At 44.6% G+C, this 16,028-nt stretch overlaps 1 protein-coding gene across 1 annotated transcript in view; it reads left to right on the top strand.

Moving 5' to 3' along the window:
• Positions 1-15,105, top strand: part of LOC127192653 (protein mono-ADP-ribosyltransferase PARP14-like) — a 31,245-nt gene extending 16,140 nt beyond the window's left edge. Inside the window, exons 7-16 of the mRNA XM_051149868.1 lie at positions 1,839-2,078; positions 3,311-3,532; positions 6,377-6,452; positions 7,016-7,165; positions 7,626-7,688; positions 7,997-8,164; positions 9,908-10,801; positions 12,666-12,799; positions 14,026-14,200; positions 14,510-15,105. Of these exons, the coding sequence (XP_051005825.1) occupies positions 1,839-2,078; positions 3,311-3,532; positions 6,377-6,452; positions 7,016-7,165; positions 7,626-7,688; positions 7,997-8,164; positions 9,908-10,801; positions 12,666-12,799; positions 14,026-14,200; positions 14,510-14,799 (2,412 nt within the window). The 3' untranslated portion in view covers positions 14,800-15,105. The remainder of the gene's footprint in view (positions 1-1,838; positions 2,079-3,310; positions 3,533-6,376; positions 6,453-7,015; positions 7,166-7,625; positions 7,689-7,996; positions 8,165-9,907; positions 10,802-12,665; positions 12,800-14,025; positions 14,201-14,509) is intronic.
• The last annotated feature ends 923 nt before the right edge of the window (positions 15,106-16,028 follow it).

The following is a 16,028-nucleotide window of genomic DNA, read 5'->3' as shown; positions in this document are numbered from 1 at the left end:
AGGTTTTGGTTCATCTGGGGATGGCTTCTCAGAGTTACAGATGGGGGAAAGAGTAGGGGAAATACAGAGGGTGGAATCTCCATAGCCAGGAGCAAAGGGTGAACTGGAGTGGAGGGAGCTCAGTCCCCTGAAGCCATTTGCTGGTCCTCTGTGAGGAAGAAGTGAGCTGATTAAAGTCCTAAGTCAGTGCTGGAGAGATGGCTCAGTGGTTAAGAGCACCGTCTGCTCTTCCAGGGGTCCTGAGTTCAATTTCCAGCACCCACATGGTGGCTCATGACCATCTATAATGTGACCAGATGCCCTCTTCTGGCGGGCAGGCATTCATGCAGGCAGAATATAAATAATAAATAAAGAAATCTTTAAGAAATGAAGTCCTAAACCAGCACCACTGGTTTAGGCACTTTTCCCACTACCTGTACATGACAAACAGTTGGACATGCTTTACAAGAGAAAGTGTCTCTAAGCATCCATCAAGAGCAGCTCCTGGCACAGTGTGATCAACATTGACACAAGTGAAACTTTTAACCTGGACATGCTGCTGTAGCATAGCCCCACAGGCTATATGGAGAAAAGCTAAACAGCATCTAGCAGCCATGGAATTAGCTGTCCTCCTTCTTTATCCTTACACAGCTTTCATAACTCACATACAACTCACATACCTGCTGGGCGTGGTGGCACACACCTTTAATTCCAGCACTCGGGAGGCAGAGGTACATGGATCAGTGTGAGTTTGAGGCCAGCCTGGTCTATGAAGCGAGTCCAGGACAGTCAAGGCTACACAGAGAAACCCTGTTTCAACAAAACAAATCAAAACAAACAACTCACATACCTGCTTCAAGTGGGCACATCAGTGGCTTTTAATATATTCACTAAAAGTACAAATGGGAGGTCCTGGTGATGGACCTTGTATAGGGACAATTCTTAGTATGAATGAGAGAGAGAGAGAGAGAGAGAGAGAGAGAGAGAGAGAGAGAGAGAGAGACAGACAGACAGACAGAGAGAGAGAGAGAGACAGACAGACAGAGACAGAGAGAGAGAGAGACAGACAGACACAGACAGACAGAGACAGGCAGAGACAGACAGAGAAACAGACAGAAACAGACAGACAGACAGAGTATGATGTAACGACAATTGCGCAACCACAACTGCAATCTAGCTTTGGTGCGTTTTCATCCCACCTGAAAGAAATTCGTGCCCATTAGCAGTTACTTAATTTATCCACCCACTCACTCCATCCTCCCAGCTCTAGATAACATCTAACCTACTTTGTTTTTATATTTACATTTATTTATTTAGTTAGTTTTATATTTACATTTATTTATTTAGTTGTTTTTTTGAGACAGGTCTTACTACATTGCTCTGGTTGTCTTAGAACGTGCAGTGTAGACCAGACTGGCCTCCAACTCCATCTGCCTCTGACTCCCGAGGGCTGGGGTTAAAGTTATACACCACTACACCTAGCTGTATTCGCCTGTTCTTGAAATTTCATATAAATGAAATAATATATTTGTGGTCTTCTGTGACCAGCTTCTTGCACTGAGTAGTGTTTTCAGGGTCATCCGTGTTGCAGCACATCCAGTGTTTCATCCTTTTTAATGGCTGAATAATGTCGCGTCAGATGAATATACATTTGCGTTTCCCCAGCCATTAGCCAATGGACATTTGAATTGTTTGCATTCTGAGTTTTATGAACTTCGTTTCTCTGAGCATTGATTTACAAAGTGTGTACGAGCAACTGTTGTCTTCCTTGTGCCAAGCCCAGTGGCTCAAATGTAGCCATGGTTGATGAACACTTTTACTAAGAATTTGAAAAGAATCTTTGCATTTTTGTCTTTAAGACCCACATCATTGTCAACTCCGTTCCCTTGAATCTTGCACTCAACATAGGACCCCTTTCTCAAGCCCTCTTGGAAAAGGCGGGGCCACAGCTCCAGGAGGAATTGGACAACGTAGGACAAGGGGTCTCTGTCAATGTGGGAACAATTCTTCAAACCAGTGGCTGTAATCTGAACTGCCGCCACGTATTTCATGTGGTGGTTCCTCCTTGGAAAAGCAACAACACCACGTGGTCACTAAAGGTAGGACCCAACTTTACATTTTCTGGGAAATGGGGTGGCTCTCTGGACTCCTCCTTCAGCACACCACAATTAGTCCGTCTGTTCTTCCTTCCTTCCTTCCTTCCCAAAGATTTATTTATTATATATACACTCTTCTGCCTGTGTGTATGCGTGCAGGCCAGAAAAGGGCACCAGGTCTCATTATAGATGGTTGTGAGCCATCATGTGGTTGCTTGGAATTGAACTCACGACTTTTGGAAGAGCAGCCAGTGCTCTTAACCTCTGAGCCATCTCTCCAGCCCAAAACCAAGTTTAACTGATCTTTTGTTTGTTTGTTTGTTTGAGTCAGGGTTTCTTGGTAGAGCTCTGGCTGTCCTGGAATGCATTCTGTAGACCAGGCTGGTCTCAAACTCACAATGCCACCTCTGCCTCCCCAGTGCTGGGATTAAAAGCGTGTGCCGCCACCTCCTGGTACCATGGCCATTTCTTTTCAGTTGTAGGTGACTTTTTGTAGGTCATAGTTAATGAGGTCTGTTAGCTGTTGTGATCAGCAATTACTGAGGGTCGGGGGAGTATGCTACTTCGGTGAGAAAAGTAAAGTGAGGGCTTGAAGCTGAGAGACGGGGATGGCTGTCACCTCTTTGCTTCATGGTGGAGTGACTCTACATTGTCTTTTTTTTTTTTTTTTAACATTAATTTATTATTATGTATAGTGTTCTGCCTGCAAGCACACCCGCAGGCCAGAAGAGGGCATCAGATCACAACATAGATGTCTGTTGAGGCACCGTGTGGTTGCTGGGAATTGAACTCAGGACCTCTGGAAAAAAAGTCAGTGCTCTTAACCTCTGAGCCATCTCTCCATCCCGGATTCTACACTGTTGTAATGGTGTCTCACAGTCTCTCTTCTCGTTTCTTCTCCTGCGTTTCCCTCTTTAGACTGCTGTTAACTTTTGTTAAAAGCGTAATGGAATGGACAGTGCTTCTAGTAAAAGCTGCTGAATGCTTATTCTCCACCACCACCCCGCCCCCGCTCCCCATGCCCGAGACAGGGTTTCTCTGTGTAGCCTTGGATGTCCTGGATTCACTTTGTAGACCAGGCTGGCCTCGAACTCACAGCCATCTGCCTGCCTTTGCCTCCTGAATGCTGGGATTAAAGGCATGTGCCCCCCTGCCCCCCGCCCGCTGAATACTTATTTTTTTAGGGTCTCCAATTTCTAAACAAGACATTTAAGGAAGTGCTTTATGCTTTTCAGGCCATGAAAGATATCATCCGTTACTGTCTGAAGACCACCCAGGCGCTGTCTCTACAGTCAATTGCGTTTCCAGCAATAGGAACAGGAAATTTGGGGTTTCCTAAACCTGAATTTGCTAAATTAATAATTTCAGAAGTGCTCAAATTTAGTAGCAGGAACCAACTGAAAACTTTACAAGAAGTTCAGTTTCTGCTGCACCCAAAAGACCATGAAAACATTCAGGTACAGTCTCAGCTTGCTTCTTATTATATTGGCAATTGCAATTTTGGGTCTGTGTTCTTCTAAATTTTCTTGGCTGTTCAGGGTGTTTATTTAATGTATTTTCATCACAGGAGTGTGTGAGAGCAGTATTGACTGGTTATATGTAGAATGACAAATGTAAAGAAAAATTAGAGAAAAAAAACACTTCCTATTCAGGAAAGTTTCAAACACACACAAAAGTACATACCAGTTTAATGAAGTTCTCTTACCTCAACTACTATTTCCCTATGGGCAGGTGCCTGATCTTTTCCCCCATGTATTTCCCTTCTTCTCTTGTGATATTGAAACAAATTCCAGGCACATGATTCTATCTCTAAACTGTTAGAGTAGTTTTTATAAAATTGTGTTTGTTTTTTAGTTTGTCTCTTAACCCAGCTATCACACAAATAATTCAGGCTCTTATATTATTTTAATAATAAGTTTCACAGCATAAGAAGTGAAAAGTTACTAATGTATTCTTAACCCTCTAAGCTAATTTGGTATCTTCCCAGCATATATCCCAGAGATACTTGCACTTTGTAGCTTTCCTTGCTGAGTTCTCTTTCCCTGTCTCTCCTGGACATCTGCCTGTGGCTCCACCCCCTACTTCCTCTTCTAACTTCTCCTCCCCTGGCTGGCAGGAAGTCCAGTCCTATTCTTTTCCCTGCTCAGCGATTGGCTGTAAGCTGCTTTATCGGCATACCAGGGGACAATTGGGGAGAAGTGTTTACGCAACATTGAGACAGGATATTCTCAGAACAAGGACTGTAAGCAGTTATTGGTGGTACAAAAATCAGCATTTGAATTACACAATAACTTTATGCCTACACTAAACAGTTCACCAATTTATTTTGAACATAACTTTACTACTAAAAAAAAATATTGAAATGGTAGTCATTCCTTTGATTTGATCAGTTATGGAGTTGATGTGTGACTTTACAGATGTCTCTCCATCTCTGAATCAGGACTCAGGTAAGTAAGTTTCACACATTGTATTACTGGTTATGACCTTTTCAACCTGTAGGTTTGCCTCTCACGTGGACAGGAAGATGTTGACACATAAAGGCACAGTTGTAGCATTTATCAACCTGAAAATTCTGGGATGGGATACAGGTGATTCCAGTTCCCATTTCTGGAACTGTGTTTACTAGTGAGTGAAGGAGTAAGATGCCTGGACCAGAAGTACCAGAGCTGTCACCAGTTACATTATGTCAGTCAGCCCATGTTTTATCGAACCTCAGCTGTGGTGACTTCTGCTTTCCAAGAGTCTTCAAAATCTAACCGAGTCCCTGACCTTAATGTTTGGAAAGTTCCACAATGTCACATTACAAGTAGCAGCTCACAGGTGCCTGTGGATTGGGCCATCAGAATTTTGGGGTCACATTTTATTATTACCTGGCTTTAGATACCACTTACAAATTCACTGGAAGCAAGCGCGTAGAACCCACATTCTAATTGGGCAGCCAGACCTCCCGAGTCCTTTAGCTTGGACTGTACAAATACAGTGGGCTTTGCTTGCTTGTTTAGGATCTTGCTATGTAGCCCAGATGTTCACACTCATGGCAATCCTCCTGCATCAGCCTCCAGAATGCTGGCATTACAGGCATGCATCTACCTGCCCACACTGGTAAGAGTTCTTAATGACTCCCCTATGGCATGCACTGTTGGTGGTGAGACAGGCATTTATTACATGTTCAGCACATACTTTTCCTTCCAGAAATCATAATGACTTTGGAAGTTTAGATTTATAGACACTAAGCCAATATTTTTGTATGATATTTATGTATGACAGTGTATGAACATCTGTGTCAATAGGTCTGAGTCCTGGCACCTAGACTTGAGCCTTCCAAGCTTTATTTGGGAAACTCTGCGCGCTCTCTCTCTCTCTTTCTCTCTCTCTCTGTCTTTCTCTGTCTCTCTCTTAGTCATTTTCAACATAGAGTTTCCCTGTATCCCTGGCTGTCCTGGAGCTCACCCTATAGACCAGACTAGCCTCAAACTCACAGAGATCCTCCTGCCTCTGCCTCCTGGTGCTGGGATTAAAGGTGCGTATCACCACTACCCAGTTGGTCTCAGTTTCTTTTACACATAGACTATTCTATGGAAAGGATTAGATTCTGCAGACACCTTAATGCATTTACATGCTATTGTTCTCTCTCCAAATGTGGTGAATTCTAAATATTTAAAGGCATTTTAAGCTTGAATTACATTTACAAAAAGATCCGTTTGTAAGTGGAGGCTGAAACAGAGATTGCGGAAGCAGGGGCCTGAGGTGTACCCATGGCTTGTAGGCGTTCTCTCTCTGAGCTGCTTGGCTAGGGGCAAAACGCATGTTCTGTGCAAACACGCTGAGTGGTACATAATGCAGAGATTTGTTTAGTCAGTCTTAACCCAGTCCCCTCTGCCGCAAGTGTGACTTTTAGATGAGATTATGCAAATATGCAACTTAATATACTTTTCACATAAAAGTATAAAGTAAGCATTTCTACGTTTTTTAATGGCTACTATTTTAACACACGGGCATGGGGAAGTGTACTGAACTACCCTGCCATTGGATTTTAACTGCCTCGTGTTTGTTGTGAACAGCACTCTAGTAAATACCCTGTGTTTAAATCTTTGTTCACATCTCTCTTTTTACAGGTATGTAGAAAAAGGATCACATATATATAATGTGTATATTTAAAAATGTAGAAGTAAATTAAAAAATACTGTTTGGGAGTTATTTTCCAATTATGTACATGTGCCTACAGAATCAGAAGCCCCAGCGAAGCAAACACATCCGTCAAGTACTGAGTATAATGGCCAAAACTGTGTTTGTATTTCTAGGCATTTTCAGATGAATTTGACAGAAGGAAGAATGGAAGTCCTAGTGACAAACATCCCAAGGCTGAAGACACACAAGGTTCAGTAAAGCTTTTCTATGTTGACAGTGGTTTCTTGTTCCTGAGTAACGATGCCAGACAGGGGATGATGGGGATAATTTTCTGATAAGTCCAACTGTGGACCACATTCAAGTATATTCCATTCATGTGGGTGAAAGGACAGCGGCCTGTCCATGGGACTTGGGGGAAAAAATGAAGGTGTGCCAAATTATGTAATCTGTACAGTGGGGCTTTCAAATTACCAGCGAGACTACCACCTCCAACGGGTACTGTGGCGTGGATTTTCCGAGACACATTAAGAGACGATACAAACCAATACTTCTCTGTCAAATTTGGTTTGCTGTCTCTGAAGTTATCTCGTTTGGGGTTCACTGAAGCTATGAACTGGGATTTCGCTATGTTGCCCAGGATGGCCTCACAAGCTTAAGCTCAAGGGCTCCTCCTGTCTGGGCCCAGGGCCAGGGCCATGGTAAAGGACAGACAGTACAGAGATCAGGCGACCTGAGACCTGAGTTAGTCTTGCTTCTGCTGATGTGGTGACTGAGTCTGGTTGCTCTTATTTTTTTATTTTCTTTCTGGGCAGGTGTCTATGGGAGTCTCTCCAGCCCTACTTTAGGAGTGCATGAAATGAATATTGGCTCGATCCTCTTTCAAGTGGCCACTGGGGACATCACCAAAGAAGTGGCTGATGTGATTGTCAATTCAACATCAGCCACGTTTGATCTCAAAGCAGGTACTTCATGGAGATGGATTCGATCTCATGTGGATATCAGTGCGGCAGACCCTGGAAAGGAGTGTTTCTATAGCCAAGTGGTTTTGTTGGCTTTGACTTTCTTTGCTTAATTGATAGCTTAAAAGTTATTTCAATGAGCTTTCTTTTCTTTCTCTCTCTCTCTCTCTCTCTCTCTCTCTCTTTGTATTTCTCTCTTTTTTTTTCAAGACAAGGTTTCTCTATGTAGCTGTCGCTGTCTCCAAACTCACTCTGTAGACCAGGCTGGCCTCAAACTCCTGAGAACTGCCTGTCTCTGCCTCCTCAGAGTGCTGAGATTAAAGTTGTGCATGCAACTTGGCAACATTTTTGAAATTTTTTTCTTTGTCAGTAATGCCTAGGTGTGGGACTGCTCTATGCCAGAGAATGTTAGATACAAAGGCTGTCTTTCTGGTCAGTCTACCATCTTGATTTTCTCATGTAGGGGTCTCCAAAGCAATTTTGGATGGTGCAGGACAGAATGTGGAGAAAGAATGTTCTCTCCTGGGTAAGGAGCAATGCTACCTCCCGGTGCTAGACCGTAAGTGGAAGATTGAATATGGACGGCTATCAGGAAACCGAGGAAGGTTTGGGAAGACAACACATTAATCTTAAGATCATGTATTTCATTAAAGAATTTCATATGAAAGAAATTAAGTGGGAAGTTATCTCGCAGTTAAGTATGGCTTAAGATAAATTAAGCCATACAACTTCACCACACATAGTGTCTCAAAGATGTTCCCTTGCAAAATCAGACATCTTGCTTTCTCAAAGAGTCGGCTCAGCCCCTGATTCTGCATCTGTTTGTATCCCCAGCTCAACAGGGCAACAAAGAATATATAGTTACCAAAGGAGGGTCACTGCAATGCAAGAACATTATTCACATCGTGGGCGGGAATGACGTCAAGAGGTCAGTTTCCTGTGTTTTGGAAGAATGCGAACGACGGAATCTCTCATCCATTTGCCTACCAGCTATTGGCACAGGTTCGTTGACACGGGCTGTTAAGGGTCAATCCCAACCTGTCCACTTCCCCGTGGTCTTCACTGGGTTTGGATGAGGACAGTGACACCTCACCTAGGCATGGACAGCTCCCTCACTCCAAGGTTCCCCCAACCCACTAGGGAATGAGCAAAACCTGTGGGTACCTGAAGTAGGAGCAGGGTGCATTCATGTCCACCTAAATTCCTACATGGTCTGAGGCAGAAGGAACCATCTGTGTCCCCACAATTGTCTACAGCAGTGGTTCTCAGCCTTCCTAACACTGCGACCCTTCAATGCAGTTCCTCATGTTGTGATGACCCTGCCCCCTCCCCCCAAAGCCATAACATTATTTTTGTTGCTACTTCCTAACCATGATTTTGCTATTGTTATGAATTGTGATGTAAATGTCTGTGTTTTTCGGTGGTCTTAGGTGACCCCCAAGTGGGTTGTGACTCACATGTTGAGAACTACTGGTGCCCAAGCTTAGTCAAAGGCATCTACTGTCATTTTCTACCACAGTGATGGGTACCATTAACAGGGGTAATCCAAATAAACTTGCCCTGGGGACTATTGGATTGCTTGTCACATGACTTTGCCGGCAGCCATTCACTCTGGGCCACACCCTTGATTAGAAAAGGATGTTTCAGCCGGGGCAGAGTGGCGCATGCCTTTACTACCAGCACTCAGGAGGCAGAGGCAGGCAGATGGTTGTGAGTTTGAGGCCAGCCTGGTCTACAAAGGGAGTCCAGGACAGCCAAGGCTACACAGAGAAACCCTGTTTCAACCACCCCCCAAAGGATGTTCCATAATCTTACCAAGCCAAAGGCTTTTAGGGCTTGAGAAATAAGACCTGGACCATGCTGAGGACAGGAGTGACTCTACTCAGTGGCTGCTTTGAATCCTGCAGGGCAGGTAGAATCACACTGAGGATGGGGAAGAAAGGCATCCTAGAGGTTCAGGATAATGAATATGCCAGGATTATTGACTATAACAAGTAACTTACAGTTTTGGGTACCTTAGGAAAATCAGGTCCCCAGAGATAGCTGGGAGAATGCAGACACATGGGTAAAATCAAGCTGAGGCAGAGGTAAGTTGTCTCTCAGGGGCCCATGCTGTCTCAAGATTCGATAGCTTTTACATTTTTATTGATTGATTTTATTTATTTATTTTGCCTTTATGACTTTTAATCTATTTTTTTTTTTCATGTTTCAAGACAGAGTTTCTCTGTCTTGACAGGGTTTCCTGGCTGTCCTGGACTTTCTTTGTAGACCAGGCTGGCCTGGAACACAAAGAGATCTGCCTGCCTCTGCCTCCCGAGTGTGAGTGCTGAAATTCAAGGCATGCGCCAACACGCCCCAGCTACCTTTTGTGATCTTTTGAGGACACTAGTAAATCAAGGGAGGTGGGGTCACCTGGACTGTGGGAGCCTGGGATCAGCTGAAAAGGACAGATGTGAGTGAGTGTCACAAACCACAAGTTGTATTTCAGGGTCTTTTCCTGGGGTGTTGACTTATCCACAGCATAAAACAAAGCTCCCCCTCCCCGCCTCTGTATCTTGGGCATCAAAACAATGTGCTGACCTAATGTGAGAAGCATCCGCGCTGACTATAGCGGGACCAGGCATTTTTATTGCCTGTGACAACTGGAATTCCTCATTTGTGCTGCAGCCGTTTTGCAGGTGGATCTTACTTAACCTTGTCTTTTTTGTGTGTGCTTTTCTTTCTTTTCTTTTCTTTTTTTTGTAGGAGGTGCTCAACAGAACCCGGATGTAGTTGCTAAAGCCATAATGGATGCCATTGAAGAATTTATCCAGAAAAAATCAGTCCAGGCTGTGAAGAGAGTCAAAGTTGTTATCTTTCAGCCCCATATTCTGAATATTTTTTATGACAACATGAAGGAAAGAGAGGGCTCCCCTGCTCCTCCCCAGCAGTCTGTGCTGTCTAAGATTGTCTGTGAGTTCTTCACTTTTATGAAATATATATTCCTAACATTGATGGTGAAGGGAGTAAAAGAAGTGTTCGTTTCCATTTTCTCCATAGCCTTTTTTGGCTTTTCAAAGCAACCTTCCCCAAAACGCAACGCCCTGGTTTTGGAGAAGAAAGAAGAGCTGACAGTTTTCCAGGTGTGCGGTGCCGATGAAGGCAGTGTGGGAGGGACCATCTCCTGGCTCCAGGACCTGCTCACCAAGGAGCAGCTTTTCTTCACCAGTGATGACGAGTGTCTCAGGGACTTCGATGTCAAGGAGTACAAGAAACTGAATGAGATGCAGAAGAGGCTGAACATCTTCATTGATCTGGACCGCAACAAACCGTTGATTACGGTCTCGGGAATCAGCAGAGACGTGGTGGAAGCCAGAGATGAGATCGATAGCATGGTCAAGAGCCTCCGGTTGGCCAAAGCAAAGGAAAACCAGGCCGACTATGTCTTTACATTTGTGGAGTGGAAATATGTTGACAATAACATCACGCACCGTTTCGACAAAATAGCCAACATGGAGTTGGAGGAGGCATGGAAGGCAAAGTGCAAGAGCACTGTGGTCAAAATTCATAATGTGGACTTCACAGTGAACTTGAGCACCAACACTGCCACGGGCCCTCAGGGACAGAATTTCACTGTTGAGCGCTTCATAAAATCTGAAGGTGAGTTGAGTGCTCAGGCCTGTCAGCCAGTACTGACTTTAAGTTTAATGCTAATGTACAAACACAGCACTTTTTTTGTTTTGTTTTTGAGACAGTGTTTCATTGCGTAGCCATGGCTGGTGCCTGGTCCGCTACTCTATATAGGCAGATCAGACAGGCCTCAAATTCACAGAGATCTGCTTGCTTCTGTCTCCCAAGTGCTTGGATTAAAGTCGTGCACCACCACACCCTGCCACATTAAATTTTAAAGTAGATCAAATTCAAATAACCCAGTTGAATCATTTAAAAATCTTGGTCTCTATGGTTGCAGACCATACACTATAGCTAGGGAGCAGAGCATGGATGAAATCCACTGCAAAAAGCAACCATTGTAATTGTAACAACAGCTTTCGCCTTTGCTCCTATCTCTGCAGCGTATAGGCTTTCTGGAGCCAGTTCTTCTGAGGGAATAGTGGCTGTCCAGTCAGAGACAGAAAAGTAATTTTAAGCTGGGTGGTGGTGGTGCATGCCTTTAATCCCAGCACACGGACGCTGAGGCAGGTGGATCGCTGTGAGTTCAAGGCCAGCCTGGTCTACAAAGTGAGTCCAGGACAGCCAAGGCTACACAGAGAAACCTTGTCTCGAAACCCCCCCCCCAAAAAAATAAAAATAAAAATAAAAAAAAAAGAAGAAAAAAGAAAAGTAATTTTAAAAGGAAAGTGGCCTAAGGGTCTCAAGAACACAAAGGCCAAGGAAAGGACAGGCTTGCTAGAGTTGGCCTCTGTGTCCACGATGATGACTGGGAAGAGAAACTGATTTTACTCCCAATTATTCTCTTTCCTGAGCAAAAGATTCCAGCCTGCAGGCTTCCTGAGGGATCTGAGCCCCAGGAAGGGAACGTCTTGTCTTGTGTAGACAGTCATTCCTGTCTTCAAACCACAGCAGCCCTCCTTGGCTTCTCACAGACAACACTGGTCTTCTGTAGGATCAGTGGGAATGAAGCCTTCAGACTCTGAGTGACTCTGGAGGAATGACACACTACACGTGGTATTCCACAGCCTGCCACAGGCAAACCTCACTACTCACCTACCTACCTACCTACCTACCTACCTACTACTGTTTAAGGGTGTAGCGAGGCAAATGAGACTATCCATGTAGAGCGCCCTCCAGTGGCAATGAGGTGTTCTGGCAGAAACCCATGCACATGCGAAACTGCGGAGGACTGCCTCAAAAACAAGTTAGGTAATTAATTTGTTAAGTTAATCAGAAGAGAGGCTGAGCCGAGCATGGTGGCACACACCTTTAATCCCAGCACTCGGGAGGCAGAGGCAGGCGGATCGCTGTGAGTTCGAGGCTAGCCTGGTCTATAAAGTGAGTCCAGGACAGGCAAGGCTACACAGGGAAACCCTGTCTTGAAAAAAAAAACCAAACCAAACCAAAACAAAAAACAAGACAGAAGAGAGGCTGAGCAGTAAGGGAAGGTAGATTAGAGTGTGTAGTCGGCCCTCACAACTTGGTATGATTAAAACAGAAGGTATAGACCCAAAGGTATAGATTACATAGGTACAGACAGGTATAAACCCAGAGGTATAGACCAGAGGTATAGACACAAGGCTATGAAAACCTAACTCGGTACATCTGTGGCTTTTCTGTTCTTCTGGAGGAGGTGCTGGCAAACGAGTCCACGCCCTGTGTGTATCAGGCAAGAGATCTGCCACTGATCCGTCTCCCCGTGTCAGGATGATCCACATTTTAACATCCTTTTTACAAAGCTATCTTGAAGGCATGACATTATGAAATTGTAGCCCAAGAGGGAGGCAGGTTTTTTTTTTCCCCCAAAGCATACTGGAAATGTACATGGGAGCCCTAAATGTCTTCCCTACAGTTGAACTCCCTGAAAACTGGACCGACATGACGCAGAAGAAATTGCTTGTGGTCAAGCTGCAAACCAGCGACCCCGAGTACAACATGGTGGCAACCAGATTCAATCAGACCTGCTCAAACTTTGTCATAGAGAAGGTAAGTCGGCTGCCTAGTGGCAGAAATAACCAGTAACACCATCCTGGATGAGCCCACTCATGTGGTGGGCCCGCAGAGGTAGCCCCAGGGGTCAAGATCTTGCACTGCTCTTGCAGAGGACCCCAAGTTCCAGGTTTGGTTTCCAGACCTACGTCAGGTAGTTTACAACAGCCTGAAACCGCGGCAACAGCACTCTGAAATTAAGCTTTCCCTTGAGCTCAGTGGCAATATGTTTTTATTTATTTCTCTTATAGCCCCTGTGGGTACCTACACAAACCCAAATATACATATTTAAAAATTAAAAATAAGATCTTAAAACACAACACTTTCACTTTCTATCATATTTTTCTTACTCAGAATCAGCCAGGTTTGTGTGGCTTGTCTCCTCTCACCTTTACGTGGGTTCTTTCTAGGGGTTAGATTCAGGTCACCAGGCTTCTAAAGGAAGGCACCTTTACCTGCTGAGTCACCTCCTTGGCCACCCCACCTTCAGTTTTTGAAGGACATTTTTTGCTGGGTATAGAATTCTGAATTGGCTACAGAGAGAAACCCTGTCTCGGGGGTGGGGGTGGGGGCAAAGGTTTATTTTCCTTCCTTCCCCTGCCTTCCTTCTTCCCTCCCTCCCTTTCTTCTTTCCATGCTGCTAGGAACTGAGCCCAGGGTCTCATACACAGTAAACATTCACCCTGTCACTCAACTATTCCACCAAGTCTGAAATAATTATGTGCTGTTTTTAAGAAACTGCCCCTTTAAATTTTTAAATGAAAAGATTAGAAAATTTCAAAGGGGAAAAAAATGAAAGTTTGAAAATCTGAGTTAAATGACAAAACTTAAGGTAAGCAAAAATAAAATGGACACAGTTGAAGATTAGAAACAGCCGTAGGGAAATAATAAAAGGGGGAAATGGTGGGGAAAAAAAAATCCTAAAGCATATAAAAGTGTGTGAAAATTTTGAGACTTTTGAGTTAGACAGCCGGGTGTGCCTTTCTTATCCTATAGTTTAGGGTGGGTTGGAATTCACAGCATAGTTCCAGGCTGGCTCCAAAGTCATGGCCTTCATGCATTAATCCCCCAAGCACTGGGATTTCTGAACATAGGACACTTGTCACTTGGCTCCAAATTTGCTACTGAGCATAGGTTTTGGAAGACAACGATGCTGTTTTATTTGCTATCACTGGGCAAGTGCTCTTGGCATCTCTGGCATACTCTTCTTTATTAACTCACAGATTGAAAGGATTCAGAATCCAGCCCTCTGGAGAAGGTACCAGGCAAACAAAAAAATCATGGATGAAAAGAACAGCCATGTAAGAAATGAGAGTCAGCTCTTCCATGGGACGGAGGCTAGTTCCCTGCCACACCTCAACAGCAATGGATTTAACCGCAGCTATGCTGGGAAGAACGGTAAGGGTGCATGTAGTCAGTTGCTATAAATGGGGGTGCTGGCGAAGGAACTCACTTGGGGCACCATGTACTCCCCACATTGTTGGTAGCCAGACTGGAGGCAATTTTAACAGTAAACAGTAATATATTTCACCCCGACTGCTTGACTGCCCATTGGAAGAGGAAGATTTAATTTTTTAAAAATAAAACAAACAAGAACCCAAACAGAATGTTTAAACCGCTCCTTCCTTTTACGTTAGTTGGTATGTTGGGCTAACTGTTAATGTGTGTGCTACACTGGATTTCTTTAAACTGGTGTTCTCTTCACAGCCACGTGCTACGGGAAAGGAACCTATTTTGCCGTCAATGCTTCCTACTCTGCCAATGACGCATATGCCAGACCAGATGCCAATGGGAAAAAGCATATGTATTATGTGCGGGTTCTCACTGGGAACTACACAAATGGGAACTCGTCGCTGATTGTGCCTCCTCCGAGGGACCCTCAAAACCCTACTGACTTGTATGACACTGTCGCAGACAGCCATACAAATCCAAGTATATTTGTAGTGTTTTATGACAACCAAGCATACCCAGAGTATCTTATCACGTTTAGGCGGTAACACTCAGGGGACGCCTGAGAGATATCTGTGGTCATGTATCTGCTGTAAGACAAATTTTAGCTGTTTTCCTTCTTAAGCTGTGTCTAAGAAAAGAGCACAAGGTCTTCCTTTGCCATGGATGTGTTTCTTCAGACACCCCTCCATCGTGGGAATGGGTGTGCTTGAGAGACAGGCATCACCATGTGTTCTCAATGTGGACCTCCAATCTGTGGAAAAGAACAGGTTTTTTAATGTTCAAGAAGGACAGTAACACCTTTACGGACTTTCAGGAAGCCACACAGTGCCATGGAGTCTCAGCTGCCACCAGTGGAATCATGTCTCCATGGGGATGCACAGCATTACTGAGCCAATATGGCCGCTATCTTCGTGCTGCCAGCTGAAGAGATTCCAAGATGGAGAACTTCTTACTTCTTCACCAGCGGCCCGGTGCTGCGTATAGACAGGGCTGGACAGCTCCAGGCAGGGCCATGTACCAACTGGCTGCTGGGATGTGGTTCATGGTCTCTGTGAACTGAGCCCCTAAGGAGAGGCCCAGCTCAGAGGCCCTGGCCCCAGTTGCCAGAGCCCTTTTTACTGTTGACCTCCAATGTTCAGGCTACTTAATGGAATTGATGGGATGACTCCTGCCACATCTCGAGTGGAAATCCTTCTAGTGTTTGAAGATGGGTGACCTCTGAGGATGATCGGCTAGTGTCTTACCTGTGGAAGGCCAACTTGTGATGACTTGAAAGCTCTTTGTATAAATCAGTTAGCTATATTGCTCTCTTACTGACAGCATCCACTGGATGGTAATATTTTCTTATGGCAGTAGAGATAGCCCAGGGCCTCACATGTGCCAGGCAAGCAAGCACTCTACCACTGAGCTATATCCCTGGCCATCTTCTTCTTTTGAAGGAGGATCTCATTAAGTATTCCAGGCTAGCTTTGGTATCACTCTTTAACCCTGGTAGGCGTTGAACTCCCTATCTTCCTGTTTTGGCTACTTACTGGGGGCCTGTGCCACCAGACTTGGCTTAAGCTGTTCCTTTAATTTCCTTCTGTAAATTTCAGACTCAATTGCCATTTATTCAGTGCCTAGACTTGGCCCGGTAGAGCAAGAGGTGGGTTCACGTACGTGGTGTTGTTCCCATGAACAGTGCTTTGGTATGAACTAGTCCATATTTCAAGGCTAAGGGAACATACTCAGAGTACAAGAAAAGTCCTGGCCTGAGGTCACCTGGGTAGGAACC

This window comes from Acomys russatus, chromosome 8 (genome assembly GCF_903995435.1).
Source record: "Acomys russatus chromosome 8, mAcoRus1.1, whole genome shotgun sequence".
Classification (NCBI taxonomy): Eukaryota; Metazoa; Chordata; class Mammalia; order Rodentia; family Muridae; genus Acomys; species Acomys russatus.
Note: the sequence above shows the minus strand (reverse complement) of the source record. Positions and strands in the feature narration are given on the sequence as shown.